Source organism: Monodon monoceros, unplaced genomic scaffold (genome assembly GCF_005190385.1).
Source record: "Monodon monoceros isolate NGI ecotype Baffin Bay Population unplaced genomic scaffold, NGI_Narwhal_1 Super_Scaffold_14, whole genome shotgun sequence".
NCBI lineage: Eukaryota > Metazoa > Chordata > Mammalia > Artiodactyla > Monodontidae > Monodon > Monodon monoceros.
In genome coordinates this window covers 74,016,466-74,035,400 of record NW_021703770.1, presented here as the reverse complement: position 1 = coordinate 74,035,400, position 18,935 = coordinate 74,016,466, and the positions used below count along the sequence as shown (strand labels likewise).

The window sequence follows — 18,935 nt, the reverse complement described above, 5'->3', positions numbered from 1 at the left end:
GTGTTCCAGGTCTGCTGCTGGACCCTGTGGGGCAGGTGTCATCACCCTTCCTTCCCCCCACAAAGGCCAGAGCTTCACAGAGGTTAAAGGAGGCCACGGTGACCCCTGATGGGGCCGCATCACCTGCCCCGGGGCCAAAGGAAGGGGCAGAGCCTGCCTGAGCTCCAAAGCCCGGGCATTCTCTCTTGTGCGATGCTGCCAGGACAGGAAGACCTGGATGGTGCTGACCAACGACCAAACGTATGGGGTCTTATGAGCCATTATTAGAGGCAGAGGGGGGTCCTGGCAGGTGGGTTCGAGCCCAGGGACACACAGCTCGGCTTCTCCCCGGACCAGGATCAGAAGCAAATGGCGTCCGGGGAGAGTGTGGCTTTGGAGTTTGAACGCTGCCTGGCTCCTGTTCCTGAACTTGCGTCACTTACTTCACGTCCTTGTGCTTCAGTAAAACGTTGTGAGAATCAACGCAATAAAACATAAAGTGCTGAACATACAACGGGTTCTCAATGCGCGGGAGTTATTTTCCCATCATTCTTTTAGAGAAGGAATATGAATACATTTAAGGATTTAAAAAGCTGGGAAGAGGAGCTCATGATCAGGATGCCAGAAGCAGGATTTAAGGTCATTTCAACAGTCCAGAATGATGACTCTAAGCCAAGAGATGACAATTCAGTGGGATAAATGCGAATGCCAGCATTTAGATTTAGGGAGACCAATGCGTGAGCAGAGCCGACAATCTGTGCGAAACAGCTCTAGGCTCTGGTACTTTCCTGGGTCGCTGCTCTGGAGCACAGTTCATCACCTACTGAAGGTGGACCTCACATGCGCCACGGCCCAGCAACGCCGTTCCTAGGCACACACCTGAGACAAACCTACAGCAGCAGGATGTGTAAGGTGCACTTGGTATATTCTTCACGGAAGCACAACCTGGAAACAAGCCACTCTTTTTTTTTTAAGAGTCACACACGGATTTAAAAGATGGAGCGATGCTTTCAGAGAAATAAAGTAACAACAGGTCACAGTCCCCGGCTTGGTTCTACCCATGTGCTTAAGATACCATCAGATAAAATCCCCAAAGCAAAGTAATTGTTTTGCCTTTGTTTCCCAGATGCGTCAGGATGGTCTTCGAAGGAAACAACACACGCCTGAGATAATGCTGGTGAGAACTCAAGAAAAGTACTCAAGAATCAGAGGGACACAGGAAGATCCAAAATAGACCTCAGCTCAGCCACTGTGTATATTAACTGTGGTCGGGGGTTGACACTAGGAAGGCATGTAGAGAAACAGAGATAGAGATGCTAAATTAAACCATGTGGATTCTCCACAAAAATACCATTCTGAGGGTACAGGAGAATTTAAGGATTCAAACATAGGTGCCCAAAACTTGAAATTTGATAGAGGGATTATACCAGGAGCGCACACACACACACACACACACACGCGCGCGCGCGCGTGTAGGCTCATACAAAAAACTATCATTTTCAGGACTGAAGCGCAAAAGTTCAGCCAGTGCACCCTAATTGATCAAAAGTCTCATCGCTTGGCTTTCTCTGCTGGAGATCCTTATTAAAAAGTAAGGTAAACCTAAGACATGGACACCACTAAATTAATTAAATCAGCCTGATTTTTAAAACAATTAGCATTCTGCAACACCACATTTACACTTTTATTTTCTCACAGCAATTAAAACTCCAACTGAAAAATCAGTAGAGTTGGGGTGGGTTCTGCACAACTCCAAAATCTTAGATATTTTTCTGAGAACTAGAAGACAGAATTTTCCCTGAACTCTGTTCTCTGAAGACCTAAGCATAAATGAGAGCAGAAAGGCATTTTGTCCAGTAGCAAAAGAACATTACATACCTGTTTGTCATGCTGTGTTTATATTCCTTTTTATGTATTAAAAAAAAAATTGTCCTGCTCTAGACTGATCTTTCAACCTACAAGTTTCTGGAAAAATCACACACCAGTCAACACGCACATCTGAAGGCGGCTAATTCCGAATTTGACTCTCTTTTCTTGTGACCTAAGTCATCTTCTCATGATACCGCTTGTGTTCACAAGCCTGAGTATTCCCAGGAAACTTTATTCTTCAAGCACCCTTTGTCACATGTCGCCATGCTCTGCTAACTGCCCTAATCACATCACCTGTGAATCTGACCCCCAAGGGTGACAGCTGCAGCATGTTCCACTCTCTCATCATCCCTATGAAAAATCAAATATGGAAATTTTACCCCATAACATGATACTGCCAAACATTTTAAACTGATACCTGAAAAAGAAGTTTTGCACCTTCTTTTTTCTCAAAGATGGCTAAAGTATTCCTTATTTGTATCTTTTATTTAAGTTTTGGGTTTCACTTAAATCTCAACACATTTTGAAACAGCTCACCGAGCTCCACTCTCTGTGCTGTATGTCACTAGAGGCCACTAGAGGTCACAACAAGGTCACTAGGCTATTCTCTGAAAACATCACACAGTATACAAATATACATATTTCAGCATTTTAACATTGTCATCAGGAAATCTAGCCCCCATGACCTAATACATTACAGCAAACAAGCCCCCTTCCCCACCTACAGGTGACCAACGAGTTCACACCAGGACTCTGGCCTGTCCTTCGAAATAGCTCTTGGTCCCTATGATGAAAGTGATGGAACTCTGATATATCAGAGCCATTTCCAAACCAACTAGTCACCCCCATGTCGCTTGCAATCAAGGGGGAAAAAAAAAAAAAAGTAAGGAAAAAAACCCAAGAGATTGTTCTTTAGAGAAAGTTATAGTTTAGTTCAAATTTGAGGAAAGCTTCCTTCTTGCCTAGTCAAATAGCACTTCCCGCACGGAGGATGGTTTAGACACAGGACCCGCCGGAGACCAGGGTCCAGACCTCGGGGGTGGCCGCCCCGCCCTGCCCTCTTACCTCCAGATGCTTTGACCTTGATGGTCATTAGTTCTTCAGAGACCTTGCCCTTCTTGATGGCTTGTGCATTGAGAGGACATCCAGATAAGCTGTGAAAAGAGAAATTATACCGATGTGTGAAACACATATTACTTCTTACAAAAATTAAAATTTTGTACTCACTACTTACTCTTTAAGTCTTTGCCTGCCTACTCATTACATTACAACCTGCAGTCTCCGTGCAGAACGTAACAATATCTATTGAAACAAAAGCAAAAGCCCTCAAATAAAGTGTTTTGTGTTTTTTTCTCAAATCAAAATACAAATAGCTACTGTTGATAACTATCACTGAATTAATTTTGTTAAAATGTTACCACTTTGCACTCATGTAAGGGCCTTTTTTAGTAGTGGTTACTTTATTCACTGTAAATGTAAAACGGTATGTATACATTTTGTATAAGATTTGTTCCAGATTAGTCAAAAATGCCATGAATAATAAATCTAGTTCTTCCTGTCTGTATACACACTGTCATTTGATCTTTACAGAATGACTCAAATTGATACAAGCCCAAAATAATATCCCTCCCCCCCCCCCCCCCCCCCCCGCTTCATGGCAAATCCAGTTTGGGTAGGGGAAAGTTTCGAATTTATTCTTTAACTTGTAAACATCATTTTTCATTAAAGAATCTCTACCTGAAAGGAACAGAAAAGGCAGGGCTGTAGGTGTATTTAAGCAGCCTCACTGCCCAGGCAGTGCGCTGCCCGGCAGGCTCTTTATACGCTTTTCCTGAAGAGCCACACCCTTCACACCTGCGTCCTTCCTATAATGTCATCTGTTTTGTTTAAATTACACCAAAATGATAATGACAACAGTGAACGATACTTGTTTCCTGTAGCACATGATGAGATGATTTTGTTGCTCTATGCAGCCATTAATTCTTTTGTCATTTGGTTATATTTTTGGAGATACCACTTTTAAATAAAATTAAAAATGATAATTAGCCATTGAAAATATTTTTTCCCAGAGAAATTTGGTTACAATTCATGCATGAAAGAATCATTTTCCATCCAAAGATTGGAACGCTTGGCAGAGTGAAAGGAGAATATTTCTGAAACAAAGCCCTTAATAAATGTTTGCAGAATGAATATTTTTCTTAAGAATTTAAAATTGTTCTATATTAAGATTATATGAAATAAAACAATAATAGATATGTAATACTACATATAAAAGGAAGGCTCTGTGGGTTGCCAAGATTTGATAAATTATGAAATATTTTACACAGGAAAAGAAAATAATGGAAAAGCACAAACTGAACTTTGAACCTGACTTTTCTATTTTGGAAGCTGCTCACTAAAAAGAGTGGCCTTTATAAGCTACATTATCTTCTTTTTTTTTTCCTGGAAAGTTTGTACAAGTCTGTCTTGTCTTCTGTCACATATTGTGTTCTGACAAATGGTTACAAACGGGAGTAATGGTTGGCTGGTAAACTGGATTTTAAAAGTCACCTGTGGGAGATTTGTAACAAGATGGATGTTAATACCTCCCAAGAACTTCTGTCTCTCCCGTCAAGGGTCTGCACTGTTTAGACAACACAGGGTGAGCGTCCAGGGGGGACAGCCGTGTGGAATGCTAGTGAAACTCCACAACCATGTGCGTTAGAACCGAGTACAGTTAAGTGACGGGAGGGAGGCTTTGGTCTAAAAAATGCCACTGGATGGGCTTCCCTGGTGGCGCAGTGGTTGAGAGTCCGCCTGCCGATGCAGGGGCCACGGGTTCGTGCCCCGGTCCGGGAGGATGCCCTGTGCCGCGGAGCGGCTGGGCCCGTGAGCCGTGGTCGCTAAGCCTGCGCGTCTGGGGCCTGTGCTCCGCGGTGGGAGAGGCCACAGCAGTAAGAGGCCCGCGTGCCACAAAAAAAAAAAAAAAAAAAAAGTAAAAAATGCCACTGGATGTTCTGTACCTCCCAATGTGGTTGTATCTTCCAGGATATAAAACAAATCCTAAATTTAAGAAAACTGGGGCAAGAAAATATTTTTAATGTCCTCTTTCCTTTTGAGGATGCCACATCCTCCACAAGGCTCAGCCTTGCCGCTCAGGAAAACAGGGAGGTTGGCTGGGCGTCCCCTTTGGGGTTCGGGCTCCGTATTGTAAGACAGGAGAAACATGCTTTATACGGCTTGGACCAAATTCACAATTCTATGAAGGCAGGGAAAGACAATTTTTTTTTTAAAGATTAAAAAAAAATTTTTTTTAATTTATTTATTTTTAAAATTTATTCATTTATATATATATTTTTGGTTGCATTGGGTCTTTGTTGCTGCGTGCAGGCTTTCTCTAGTTGCAGTGAGTGGGGGCTACTCTTTGTTGCGGTGCGCGGGCTTCTCATTGCGGTGGCTTCTCTTGTTGCGGAGCACGGGCTCTAGGCACGCGGGCTTCAGTAGTTGTGGCTCACGGGCTCAGTAGTTGTGGCTCGTGGGCTCTAGAGTGCAGGCTCAGTAGTTGTGGCGCACGGGCTTTGTTGCTCCGCGGCATGTGGGATCTTCCCGGACCAGGGCTCGAACCCGTGTCTCCTGTATTGGCAGGTGGAGTCTTAACCACTGCGCCGCCAGGGAAGCCCCAGGGGAAGGCAATTTAAAACTATATCTTCATCTGCCCTGTTACAGTAAAACAGCAGGTGACAAATCTGTGTGGTGGACATCATTGTTTATAATATGCTAGTAAACCTCAATAAAATTATAGTTATGGTGTGGCACTAAATGAGTTCTATTAGTCACAGGACTTCTGGTTTTAAAGCTGCAGTCATCCATAATGATGTGTATTTAATATAATATCATTTGTCTTCTCAGTTGCTATTCTTTCAAAGTGGAAGTCTGTAACATGAAGTCTTAAAGAAAGGTTTTAAAGTAATTAGTATGTAAACAAAATGCTGATGTAATGCACAGGTAATTGTTCTCAGCCATCCTCTAAGGTAACTTTTGTAATTATTCCCATTTTGCTGAATCTTAAATGGGAAAAGTTACAGAACTTGCTTTAGAGGACGGCTGAGGAAAGTCTGCACGAGTGCCTCGTGGTCGGGAGGATCCAGGAAACACCAGGGATGGGCTGGTACCCAGCTCGGGAGAGGGGCTCTGGGGCCCCGATGCTGTGAGCTGTGCAGGAGGGGGGCAATCCCTGAACTTCCCTGTGCTCTGATTCTTCTGTCAACTGAGGGTCACCGCAGTCCCTGTAGCTTACAGGGTTTGTAAGGGTTTAAAGGGATAAGCCATGTGAGGAACTCAGAACAGGCTGTCTGCTGGGACAGAGCAGCCTGGAATAGCAGTTGGCCTTTGGCAGTGACGGGAAAGAGAACAGAACAAGTCAGGACGTCAGGGTTGAGAAGAGGACAGATAAAGGTGTATCGTAGGTCAGTATGTGTGATTCCAGCATGTCATTCCTACTTTAATGAGTTATTGCATAGCTACATATATATTAATATAATTGTACAAAAGGGAAAGGAAATAGTCTGTGCTGAACACCTACTATGTACCAGGCAATAAGCCAGGTATTTTATTATCTTATTTGTTTAAATGCTACACATAGTAAAGAAAAGCATTCCACCCCAAAGAGAATACCCCAGGTTAAATTTGGGCTCTTAAATCCTTTGAGTAGCAAGAGTGAAAAACAGTGAAATCTGAATTATTTATTTGTCTGAATTCTTAACTGTTTTTCTTCTCCTAGAAAATAATATCTCTGCATTAATACTGCAGCCCATATTTTTGAACTCATAATTTCCTTTTCTTATTATGAAATAAGTAGTAATGTACACAGATACATACAATGTGTATTTGCAGTTGAAAGAATGCCCTTGAGGGGCATACCTTGAATTTACCTTCAAACACAGAACGCGCTTTGAAGCTTCACCTGCCCCATAGCAATAGCTGTGTCCTGTCCCGCAGAGACAGCCATTAACTCCAACTGCAGATGAAAAATTACCTAGTTTTTTAAAACGTGATTTTGCTACACGTTTTTTCACTTTGTGGGACAGAATCCCACCACACGTATCCCTCAGCACTCTGTCTCACTCAACACCTGCTCCAAGTCCGCCCGCGGTGCCTTTGCATCCACACGGATCCGAGGCCCTGCAGGTGGAGCCACTCCTGTGCCCTGCGCTGCGGGGCCAAGGTGGCGGGCAGGCGGTCCCCAGCCTGGAGCCGGGAAGCCGGGAAGACGACACGTCCGTCTCCATCTCCGGGTGCAGGAAAGCCTCTGGGACTGAGCCTGGACGCCTGGCGGCTGGACAGCAGGGCACCCTCACCAGCTCCCTTACATCTGAGGCATCAGCTTCCTGACATGGTTCTACCAATTCCTCTTCCACTTACAGCTCTGAGGGTCCCTGCAGCTCTACACCCTCACCAGGCCTGGCGTCATCATGTAAAACCACTCCAGGATTTTTCAAGAGAAATCTGTGTTCTAACTGAGGGATGCACTCGCCACAATCCAGCATTAGTATTTCATTATCGATGTCAACATGGATATGACAGGGTCCATGGTGAGAAAGCACAGCTGCTGTGCAGCTACGAGGCTCACTTGATGTGTGACTGTCCTTCCTGGATGGGAAACGACGGTACAGACCCAGAAGAAAACAACGTGCACTATTGTGAACGTGATCAGGCATCTGAGAACCATCAAAAAATAAACCACCTAAAGAGATCAGGTTTCCTCCATAAGCAGGTGTAGCTCTTGGAAAACTTCATCTCCTGACACCGTTGGTGTGCACCTCAAAAACGGAACCAGCTTTGCACTGCTGGCATCCTGCCCATAAGCAGAGCTTCAGGACTCGCGAAGCTTTGTTAGATCCTAAATCTGCATCGTGTGCCACAGCCCCACGACCAGAGATGTGTGCAGTGAACCTTCTAGCCCCGCTCCTTATTTTGTTTTTTGGCCGTGCCGCTTGGCTTGTGGGATCTTAGTTCCCTGACCAGGGATCGAAACTGCACCCTTGGCAGTGAAAGCGTGGAGTCCTAAGCACTGGACCGCCAGGGAATTCCGCTAGCTCCTCTCCTTGATGGAGAATGTGGACAAAAGCCTGGTTTAAGATCAGTGCTCCTGACAAAGAGCCTGGTTGACATACATGCCACTCAATGATGAAGGAACTGAGTCCTTGTGAAGCTAGAAAGAGTTTTCTAAGTCTCTCTTGTCCTCCGTGTACTTAGTAATCGCTGTGTCCTTTTCTTTCTGGCCGCTGGGGATGACTCACAGCTTCCCAGCTGCAAAATAACTACCATTTGGTCTGAAATGGAGCCAGCTGACGAGCAGAAGGGCATGACATAAACACGTAAAGTGAAAGTTTACGATCACATAACAGAAGTGAGGAGCTATCACCACTTAGAACTGAAGTGAACCACTGACAGAACCATTAAAAAAAGCAGCACAAGCAATATTTTAGAATAAAAAAACCACAAGCACAGTTTCGCAAGTGGTTGAAAATCGTGCAGTGAATTTCAGAAATAGAGAAAATAACATTTTCCATCCTTCAAACTGGTCAAATATCTATCTGGCAAGACTCATTACTTGGACATCTAAGGTGCTATGATTAATGACCTTGAGGGGGTCTCTCCCCTCCCCCGGACAATCCAGGTGACAAACAATCACAGCAACCACACATTAAGAAGCAAAGCGGGGCTTCCCTGGTGGCGCAGGGGCTGGGAGTCCGCCTGCCGATGCAGGGGCCACGGGTTCGTGCCCCAGTCCGGGAAGATCCCACATGCCGCGGAGCGGCTGGGCCCGTGAGCCATGGCCGCTGAGCCTGCGCGTCCGGAGCCTGTGCTCCGCAACGGGAGAGGCCACAGCAGTGAGAGGCCCGCGTACCGCAAAAAAAAAAAAAAAAAAAAAAGCAGCAAAGCTTACCTCCTGTGGGTGACAAACACGTTGTTCACGTGGCCCAGCCCATTGCAGCCAGGCAGCGGGCAGTGGGGAAGTTCCTGTTTGTTCAGCTTCCAGGAGAGGGGGGCCCCATTGAGAGGGTTCTCCTTCTGTCTCTTGGCGGCCAGGGGACAGCCAGAAGCCGTGCGGTGGGATGTGTATTTACCTGATATGTGACCTTGGCCGTCACACCCGATCACAGGGCATCTGGAGAGACACAGCACAGTCGTTAGCAGCTGGGAGAGACGAGATAAGCCAGGTGAAGCACTGAGGCGAGCGAACGAGGAAGTGGTGGTGAGAGCAGACCACACAGGGGGCAAGTGGGGAAACGACGGCGTCTACCAGATGCCTTCCAACCAGGGAGACAGCAGTGCTGGCAGCAGTGATGGCCCTCAGGCTCCCAGCTAAGCAACCGTCATGCATTATCTCACGTGAACCTCACTGCTCACCTGGTGGGCAGAGACGCTGTTACCCCACTTTAGAGGGGCAGAGAATGACTTCTAGAGCTCAGGGGACTTGCCACCAGTTTAGAAGGAGTGGAGTCAAGTGTGTGGCCACACTTCTCAGCTCCAGAAACAGCCAGGGAAGCCCTTGGTTACGGGTTACGTTGCCTCCAAACAAAGACCAAGGGTCTAACGTGTCAACTGGCTCTCCCTCATCACAGAGTCCCTGGCTCAGAGAACGGGAGTTCTGATTTCCAAATGCCTAAATATTGCACGTTGTCGAGCAAGCCTCTGTACATTTCTGCACCTGTGTCTGCATCTGTCACCCAGGACCTGAAGCATGTTTCTCAGAGGAGGGAGCTCGCTTTAGATAAAATTGCGCCTTGAGTTTCAGGGGAGCCCGCAGCCATGTGTGTCACACTAGGGCATGTCCACGAGGCTGCTTTCCTTTAAAACCGCTGGGCAAGGACCAAGTCCTGCTTTCCTTTGCACCATCGGAGACCCGTGTGAGCACCACTGGGGAGGGCGAGGTGTTCTGCAGCCTCCGAGCTGCCATGCTGCTCCCAGGGCCTCGTGATGAACAAGGCACGCAGTTGCCTCCCAACCGAGGTCCCCCCGTCTGTCCCACAAGTGGCCTCTGCCCTGACGCTGCTGCCTCAGCCGTCACACTTACTTGAGTTCAGGGTCTTCTTTTTCTTCCTTCGTAGGGGTCACCTTGACACCACCTTTCCTGGCACGAGGGCAGCCGGACAGGCTGAAATACGGACCCAACAAAGAACAAAACAGAAGCATGTGATCTCACGGGCGCGGCTGCCACCGCTCTGATTTCCATCTCGGGCATGGGGTCAGTCTTACCTTCGGTGGGAGGCATAGTTTCCGGTCACGTGCCCCGAACCGTCACAGCCTGGAGTGGGACACCTGGAAGACACGAGAGCGGAGCTGGGGCCGCATAGGAGTGGTAGGGGGTCATGACAAATCACACAGAGACGAGCAGTCAAACAGAATGAGCTGATTTGTGGGACTCTTTGCTTGTACAGAACTGGTTTTTGGCTAAGAATCCTTTTTTAAAAAAATTTTATTTTTAATTTATTTATTTTTGGCTGTGTTGGGTCTTTGTTGCTGTGTGCGGGCTTTCTCTAGTTGTGGCGAGCGGGGTCTACTCTTCGTTGCGGTGCGCGGGCTTCTCATTGCGGTGGCTGCTCTTGTTGCGGAGCACGGGCTCTAGGCGCACGGGCTTCAGTAGTTGCGGCACATGGGCTCAGTAGTTGTGGCTCGCAGGCTCTAGTGGGCAGGTTCAGTAGTTGTGGCGCACGGGCTTAGTTGCTCCGCGGCATGTGGGATCTTCCTGGACCAGGGCTCGAACCCGTGTCCCCTGCATTGGCAGGTGATTCTTAACCACTGCGCCACCAGAGAAGCCCTAAGAATCCATTTTTAAAGGAAATATTAAGATGTGTTAACTACTGTCCAATGCTTGGAAGACACCGTATTCATTGTCATCCTGCATTCTTCTTTTCCTTCTTTTTAAGCCTTATATTTTTAATTGAAGTGTAGTTGATTTCCAATGTTGTGTTAGTTTCAGGTGTATAGCAGAGTGATTCAGTTATATATATATATATATATATATATATGTATATACATATATATATACGTAAAATTTTTCAGATTCTTTTCCCTTATGGGTTATTACAAGTCTCGAGTATAGTTCCCTGTGCTACACAATAGGTCCCTGTTGTTAAACCTTATTTTGGAAGGAATCTGAAATTCGACCCACAATTTACCGCTGGGCTTCTGTCTACATCATGCAAAGTTCTTATCTTTTGCTTAAGAAAAAAGAGTTTCCAAATTGTTTCTGTGTGTAATTTATTTCCTTTGATTTGCTCCAACACCATGATAATCCCTTACATTCAGATGGACAACAGTGGTGGATGGGACAACCAGAGACCTGGTGGATTAATGCACCTGCCAAAGAACCTAGGACATTTGCACCTGATCTGTTCTGCCTCAGGGTCCACCTTAAGAGGTCTTGTGGAAACTCTACCAATAACTCTGACTGACAGTCAACCGTTAAATTTAGAGTCAGGGGAGTGAAGGCGGAAGAAGATTCCAATTTTACTTAGAATGCTAATTAGGAACAGGGTTTAAAATACACTTGAATGCAAAAATATACAGAGATTCCCACTCTTTTGTTGCCTTAAAAAATGCCAGATACTAATACAAACGCAGAGGTGGGCTTCCCTGGTGGCACAGTGGTTAAGAGTCTGCCTGCCAATGCAGGGGACACGGGTTTGATCCCTGGTCTGGAAAATCCCACATGCCGTGGGGCAACTAAGCCCGTGTGCCACAACTACTGAGCCTGTGCTCTAGAGCCCGTGAGCCACAACTACTGAGCCCACGAGCCACAACTACTGAGGCGGCGAGCCACAACTACTGAGCCTGCACGCCACAACTACTGAAGGCTGCGCGCCTAGAGCCCGTGCTCTGCAACGAGAGGCCACCGCAATGAGAAGCCCACGCACTGCAACGAAGAGTAGCCCCCGCTCGCCACAACTAGAGAAAGCTCACACGCAGCAACAAAGACCCAACACAGCCAAAAGTAAAAAAGTATAAATAAAATAAATAAATAAATAAATTTATAAAAAAATAAAACGCAGAGGCTGTCATAAAATATTTGCTTTCCTGAAACTTCTTGTAGACAAGGTCATTGTGATTATTTCACTTGTATGCCCACCCGGGTTCAGATTTCTACTCAAACAAGAGTTTGAGAAAGATAATAATCCAAAGAAGAATGTGAACACTATTCCTTTTCTTAAACTCCAACCCACTGAACTTTCACAGAAATTCTTCTATATTCAATCTTGAGGCGGAACATAGGGAGTGAATGCTTTTCTCGAAGGAAATATGAAATCTGCATACATCTCTTCGAGCTAACCAGAGAACCCTGCAATGATTCTCTAACCAAACATTTAGAGATTTAATACATATTTAATACATATACTGTAAGAAAGGCTCAGATGCTATTAATATTTTAATTAAAATAGTGGTTTACTAGCACATTGCAATTCTGGAAAAGTCTATGCCAAAAAAACCTTGTTTTGAAATTCTCCCTGAATATCCAAACAAGAGGTCAATGAAATGTCCCCTTTTCTTTCTGTACAGAAAAAAACCACAAAGATGTTACTTATTAGGTGGCTGTATAAAGCAGGTAAGTACTGAACATTGCTATAGAACCACTCAATCTACATGTTTTCAATGTATTATCAACATTTTCTTCTAGAAATAATGTTTAGAGAAAATACTTAGGAGAACTGATAGCTATTTTTAAGATACGGCAATATAGAAGTTCAGAGCAACTGAGTAAGACTGAGTATGCCTAGCCCTTCTCTCCTTTCAATCTGCTAATAAGTCTCCACTTCACATCCTTACATTTCAGTCTAGAAAGATGGTAGCCAATAAAATGACTTCTAGAATCTACACTGACACAATCAATTGTACACTCGCTTTGTATATTTTAGAGTTGTCTTTACTGTTCATGGTACTAAAATTCTGAATTTTTATACCTGTTTAATATCACATCTTGTTTCATAAACTTTTTTTGGATAATTTTTAGATAAATTTTAAACAAGTTAAAAAATGGAAATACTAGCAAAATATTAAGAAGATATATTCTCTGAAATTTTACCTGTAATTTAGACACCAAGTGTTAATTCTACTATTTACACAAATATTATTTTATCACTAGACTTAGTAACACTGATTTTTCCTAAAATATTATGTGCAAATGCATTTTGCTAATTTTGTTTAATGTTATTCTTCATCTTTTCTGAATGTATGCCTTATATTTTTAAAGGGTAAATAGTGGATTATAACTTTTTATTAGTCTACAAGTATTATAACCACACATGAAAATAACAAGTGAGAAGTTTGGGATAAAAGAAGATAATAGTAGGAAAAATCAAATCAATCAACGTAAGTTAATATACGTGTGACTTTGAGATCCTGTAGACAAGGTGAAAATGAGCCAGAATTGTATGTCGCCCCCAAAAGTGAAAGGCTGTCATATGATTCAAAATGCCCACAAGGTAAAGTACTGCGCAGTTTTCCTAAACTCAGATGATGAAAATGCTGGCCGTACCCTCCAAGTCTGATTAGTATACACGTTCTGAAGGTAACAGAGAAAAGGTGTCGTAGGTGTTCAACATCATTGCTTTTAACATTTTTTTTTTTTTTGCGGTACGCGGGCCTCTCACCGTCGTGGCCTCTCCCGTTGCGGAGCACAGGCTCCGGACGCGCAGGCTCAGCGGCCATGGCTCACGGGCCCAGCCGCTCCGCGGCATGTGGGATCTTCCCGGACCGGGGCACGAACCCGCGTCCCCTGCATCGGCAGGCGGACTCTCAACCACTGCGCCACCAGGGAAGCCCAACGTCATTGCTTTTAAAAACATTGTAAAATACAAACCCTCCAAGTCCAGCTAATTAACTAAACTAAATTACAGTGATTTGGTTTTAGCTGTTTGAGTTTTTGGTGAGAGAGCGCGTGGTCATAATTTACTTAGGTGCCGTCTGCCCCTGGTTAGGGCCACCCTGGCCGGACACTTACTTGAGTTCCTGAGAGTTGGCCGCCATGAGGGATTTCAGAGTCTTATCTGCCAAAGGACATCCAGAGACACTGAAGAGGGAGGAGAAAGCAAAAACAGAGACACACGCACTGACACACGCAGGCCCGACTTGGGGGCAGCCTGAGCTGGTGAACACATGTTCAATCCACCGACGGGCTTTGGGAAAAAGTCTGAACCCGTCTTTGCTGCTCTAGCCAGACCGGGCTTTGGGTACCTTGACTACTTGTCACAGACTCTGGTTTGCTATTTACCAAACCAGGGGCTTTAGCCCAGCGAGACCCCCGGCTCCAGTGATGACTGACCCAGAGAACCCTCCCTCTGCATCCCGAGGGATGGTGCTCAGAAGTTAAGGCCCTGCCCAGAGGGACAGCGAATCACATGGGTGACACAGGTGGGAGGAAGGGCCGAGCACAGCCTCTGCACTACTGTCCCTCCAACCCTTTACTGAAGCCTCCCACAGCGTAAAAGGTCAGTTCAGGTCACTGCTGTCCTACCTGGGTTTCACTTGAGTCCTAAAGCTAGACAGGACCCGAGCCTGACATGAACTCTAACTTCTGGGTTGTAGCCTGGATCATAGGATCAGAAAACCGTTATTGACCAGAGAAGTACACTTTCTTTACAATATCAGTAAAAAGACTGAAGACTTAGCTTTATTTCTGAAAAACGAAACAAACCAAAACCCCAACTAACTCAGCCTCCAACTCCCGATCGAGATATCTTTCTAGAGAGGGTGAGGGTGAGTCCTTACGGAGGACAGACGCAGAACGCCTAAGTGAGAGGGTGGGGAGCTACCTGCGATGAGATGCATAGTTGCCTGTGACGTGCCCGCTCCCGTCGCATCCTGGCGTTGGACAGCTGGGTCAATAAAAACATAGAATCAGGGTCAGGTGCATTCACGGATGCACTTGCTCTGACTGGGTATGAGGTAGCTTCTCTTTTCAAGACCAGTTAACACATATGGGACGTGAAGAAGCTAACGAACTAAAGATGTAGATTATATAAGGACCAGCAGACGAGACAAGAGGGAACTGCCATGATCCTGAGTTGTTAGTTTCCAGGATCACATCAGCTCTCTGATTCAGACGATGGAGGACAGTGATGCTAAAATACGTGTCCTGGTAATGGATGTGAGTGAATCAACAGTCAGTGGTGTTCTATTTCTTTGAAAATATGAGTTATAAAACATAAATATTAAAAACCCATGCTTCACCATGATAGCGGCTCTTAGGTACCAATTATATCACAGATTTCAGAAAGAAATTTTTGTGACTTTTTTTAAAGAAAAAGATAACCTAGTAACTTCATAAGCATGTTAGAAAACACCTGAAAAAGAAGATCTTTGAAAATACTACATATGGCTAAAATGTAAACTGACATTTTAGATGGGACAGTTCTGATAGTACAGAAATAGTTACGAAGTTTAGTTAATAAAGCTTGTGATCAGTTTCATTCAAAGTTTTGAACCCAGCAAAGACAATGAGGAATTAACCACCTAAGCGGTAGGCTCTCCAGGCTGTCTGCCCAAGACCGGAGTCTGTCCCGGGCACTTCATTTATCTCAGAAGCTGGTCACGTTCTGCACATCTTATGTGTGTTTTAAAAATAATGCAAGTGGATAGTTATCCTGAGCAGTTTTGCTGCCAGAGTTAACAGATTCCTTGGTTTCTGAGCCCTTTATTTCCCTCTGACGCTGCTTGAAAGTTGCTGGTGTGAGGTAAGCAGATTGACCCCGGCCCACTCGGTGGTCTTTGTGTCAATAATCAGGGACATCAGCTACGTCACTAGTGCTTTCTGATGTTTTCGGCACCCTGCCTAACGTGAAGGCTCACCCACGTGTGGAACGCAGACTCTGCCTCTTTAAAGGGGCATTTGGGGATAGATTGATGACATCCAAGATTTCTGAAATGTCACCTTCTCAGTATTTTTTTTTCCCTGTGAGCTACTTTCCAATCATTCTCAGGTACTCTAAAGAAACTGTAAGAGTTAGAACATCTTCATCTCTCAGAGAGATGTTTGATTTCCGGAGCTTGATCCGAGCTGAACCAGCCAGCTCTTTGCCCACCACTTTCCTAGCTGGAACATCAGAAAGGAAAATGCGGAAGCTACAAATATATGTAAACAAGTAAAGAAAGAAAAGAACAACGACTAACGTCTGAGCTGAGTTATCTTGCAAGTGCCATTCACCCGCTAAACAGAGAAAAAATCTTTTCTGATAATTACACAGCTGGAATATTCAGAGCGTGAGAGATGGGTTACAGTGCCCTGGGAATTCCTACTTTGGAAATACATCGCCACCTGGTGTGCCAAAATAGCTTTGCATTTATTTTATTTTACTTTAAATTTTATTTCTATTTTTAAATTATGCCTATTAATACTGCCAGGAGAGGCAAAGTGCCAATGATTTTTTAAACCAGACAGTTATAAATTACTTAGGAAGTATAATGATAAACTGTGCATTTAAATAGTGGCTATTTTGTTTCAGCTCTGTGGTATAAAGAGGTCAAGGAGTAAAGCCAAGATTGCAGGGGGCGAGGTAGTGGGAGAAGGTCCTGTTTTGGATCCGATCTTCAATGAGAAATCTTGTACGATAACACGTGCAGATCCCAGGTGGGTGATGTATTCTGGGAAGATTTGCAAATGAGGGTATCACAACTTAGAGAAAGGAAACTAGCTAGTTCCCTCAGTGAGTGGCACTCGAATTCTAAGCGAATCCATGTTGATCAACATCAAAAAGTCCTATTTTAGCGGAACAGCTTCTGGGAAGCAGTTAAGGTGCGTTTATCTCTTAGAAACATAAAACAAAGCATAATAAGGACAGGGTGAAACTGTAAAGCAGTGAGACGTTTACAGAGCCAGTGTGTGACACAGGTGTGTAGAAGTACGTGGTACCCACCCAAGCGCTCCCCTGTTCCGAAATGAGCGGAAAACCACGAGGCCTCTAGAGAGTCAATTTCCTAGGAATTCATGATTATATTCCAAAAATTGTTCACCATCTTTTTGGAGCCCTTTCTCTTTGCACCAATGAGAAGTGCCCATTACAAAATAATCACACTTAATTTTTCTGTCTAAAATGGTGATGCAGGTTAATTATCAGTTCTTTACATTTCATTTAGCTTGGAACGACTCTGGAAATTTCCAAAATCTACCCTCAAAGGATAAACATTGGCCCTTTTGGAAGATATCTGAGATAATATGCAGACACAAAATGCATACAAAGATTTTAGAAACTTGACTCGCAGGCCCATGGCAGCCTTGACATGGCTGTGCCAGGGCACCTCCCGGAGGGTGCTGTGCTTGGTGACGTGCAGCTCTGGTATGCGGGCCCTACATCATCAGGAAATGTTAACCTCCTAAGAGAACATCATGCTCGAGGCAGCAATGTCTGCCCACGAAATCCTTAAGGAATGCAGCATAATCGATTATTTAAAAATCACTCGACCATAAAAAGAAACGAAATTGAGTTATCTGTAGTGAGGTGGATGGACCTAGCGGCTGTCAGACAGAGTGAAGTAAGTCAGAAAGAGAAAAACAAATACCATATGCTAACACACATATATGGAATCTAAAAAAAAAAATGGTCATAAGAACCTAGGGGCAGGACAGGAATAAAGACGCAGACGTAGAGAATGGACTTGAGGACACGGGGAGGGGGAAGGGTAAGCTGGGACGAAGTGAGAGAGTGGCATGGACATATATACACTACCAAACGTAAGGTAGATAGCTAGTGGGAAGCAGCCACATAGCACAGGGAGATCAGCTCGGTGCTTTGTGACCACCTAGAGGGGCGGGAGGGAGACGCAAGAGGGAGGGGATATGGGGATATATGTATACATATAGCTGATTCACTTTGTTACACAGCAGAAACTAACGCACCATTGTAAAGCAATTACACTCCAATAAAGATATTAAAAAAAAAATCACTTGAGTGTGGACAGGACAGACTGATGCTGGACTGGGGTCTTCTGATCGACAGCTTGTGTGTGCAGGGCCTGTGCAGCGTCTGAGGTGTGTCCCTGTCACTGGGGAAACGAGCGGCAGTGCAGTGGTACCAGGGGCCCACGCGGGGACGTGGAAGAAGCAACCTCAGTGGCTGGAAGAGCCTGCCCTCCTGGGAAAGGGGGCGGGAGCAGCGGGGCTGGGAAGGGGGGACCACAACAGCCGGGAAGGCCTCTCGGGTGGGTGACACGTTGGGGAACAGCTGAGGGAGGGGAGGACGGGCCCGCAGAGATCGGTGGGCAGAGCATTCTACTCAGGACAGGGTGCTTAATCTATTGTATTAGAAAAACGTAAACGTACTTTTCTGCTGGGGGACTCAGAAGAGGGTACAGATGCCAGCGCCTAAGTGCAAGGGTCCCTCTCTGCTAGAAACTCTCATTAGCTGGCAGCTTTAACTGTACTGGGTGAGAATATGCATGAACGTTTAATCACTTTCCCGTGGAAAAGATTTTCTTGCATGTCACTCACTCCCGGCAACCAACCCCCCGGGGCTACACTATCGTCTGAGGATATAAGCGCCCCAAAGCCACGGTTCCCGCCTTGCCTTTGCCTGAAAGCCCCTCCCCTCCCTGTGCCCTCTCCCCCTCCCTCAACGTCGACCCTGATGTCTCCATGCCCCCGCACAGTGGTGACCGGAAGACGAGGAGAAGGCGGTCAGGACGGCCTGTGTCCTGGCGATGGCCCGGGCGAACTCACACCCGTAAGCGAGCTGTGTGCGCCACACTCTGACCTCCAACAGCCCCCGGTCAGAGATCTTCGGGGTGAAAAAGGAATAAGGGTGTGCGAGCTGGGCTCAGGCCACAGTCCTAGTTAACGTCCCTGCGTCATTTGGTGGCACGTCCCTCGCACCCCAGCTCTGCCCCCGCCCCCCGCTCCCGCCGCGCGTCCCCCCGCTGGCTGGCCTCGCTTATTCCCAAGGCCCGCTCTCCTGGGGTTTGCCCTGCCTTCTCTGCTTTAACCTCTTTGAACTTGCTGTGGCATCTGAGACCATCCAAGGCCCAGGTGGAGTTTCCTGAGCTCTCAGCTCCCATGACCGTCACTTGCCTCCCCCTTGGCCCCAGGTCTTTGTTCTTTGTGCGCTTCTTTTTCC

General features: G+C 45.7%; 1 protein-coding gene across 1 annotated transcript in view; it reads right to left on the bottom strand.

Moving 5' to 3' along the window:
• ST18 (ST18 C2H2C-type zinc finger transcription factor) overlaps positions 1–18,935 on the bottom strand; it is a 90,373-nt gene that overhangs the window by 5,674 nt on the left and 65,764 nt on the right. The window contains exons 13-18 of the mRNA XM_029222464.1: positions 14,643–14,705; positions 13,832–13,900; positions 10,090–10,152; positions 9,908–9,988; positions 8,777–8,998; positions 2,914–3,002 (exon numbers count right to left, since the gene is read on the bottom strand). Coding sequence (XP_029078297.1) covers positions 2,914–3,002; positions 8,777–8,998; positions 9,908–9,988; positions 10,090–10,152; positions 13,832–13,900; positions 14,643–14,705 — 587 coding nt within the window. The remainder of the gene's footprint in view (positions 1–2,913; positions 3,003–8,776; positions 8,999–9,907; positions 9,989–10,089; positions 10,153–13,831; positions 13,901–14,642; positions 14,706–18,935) is intronic.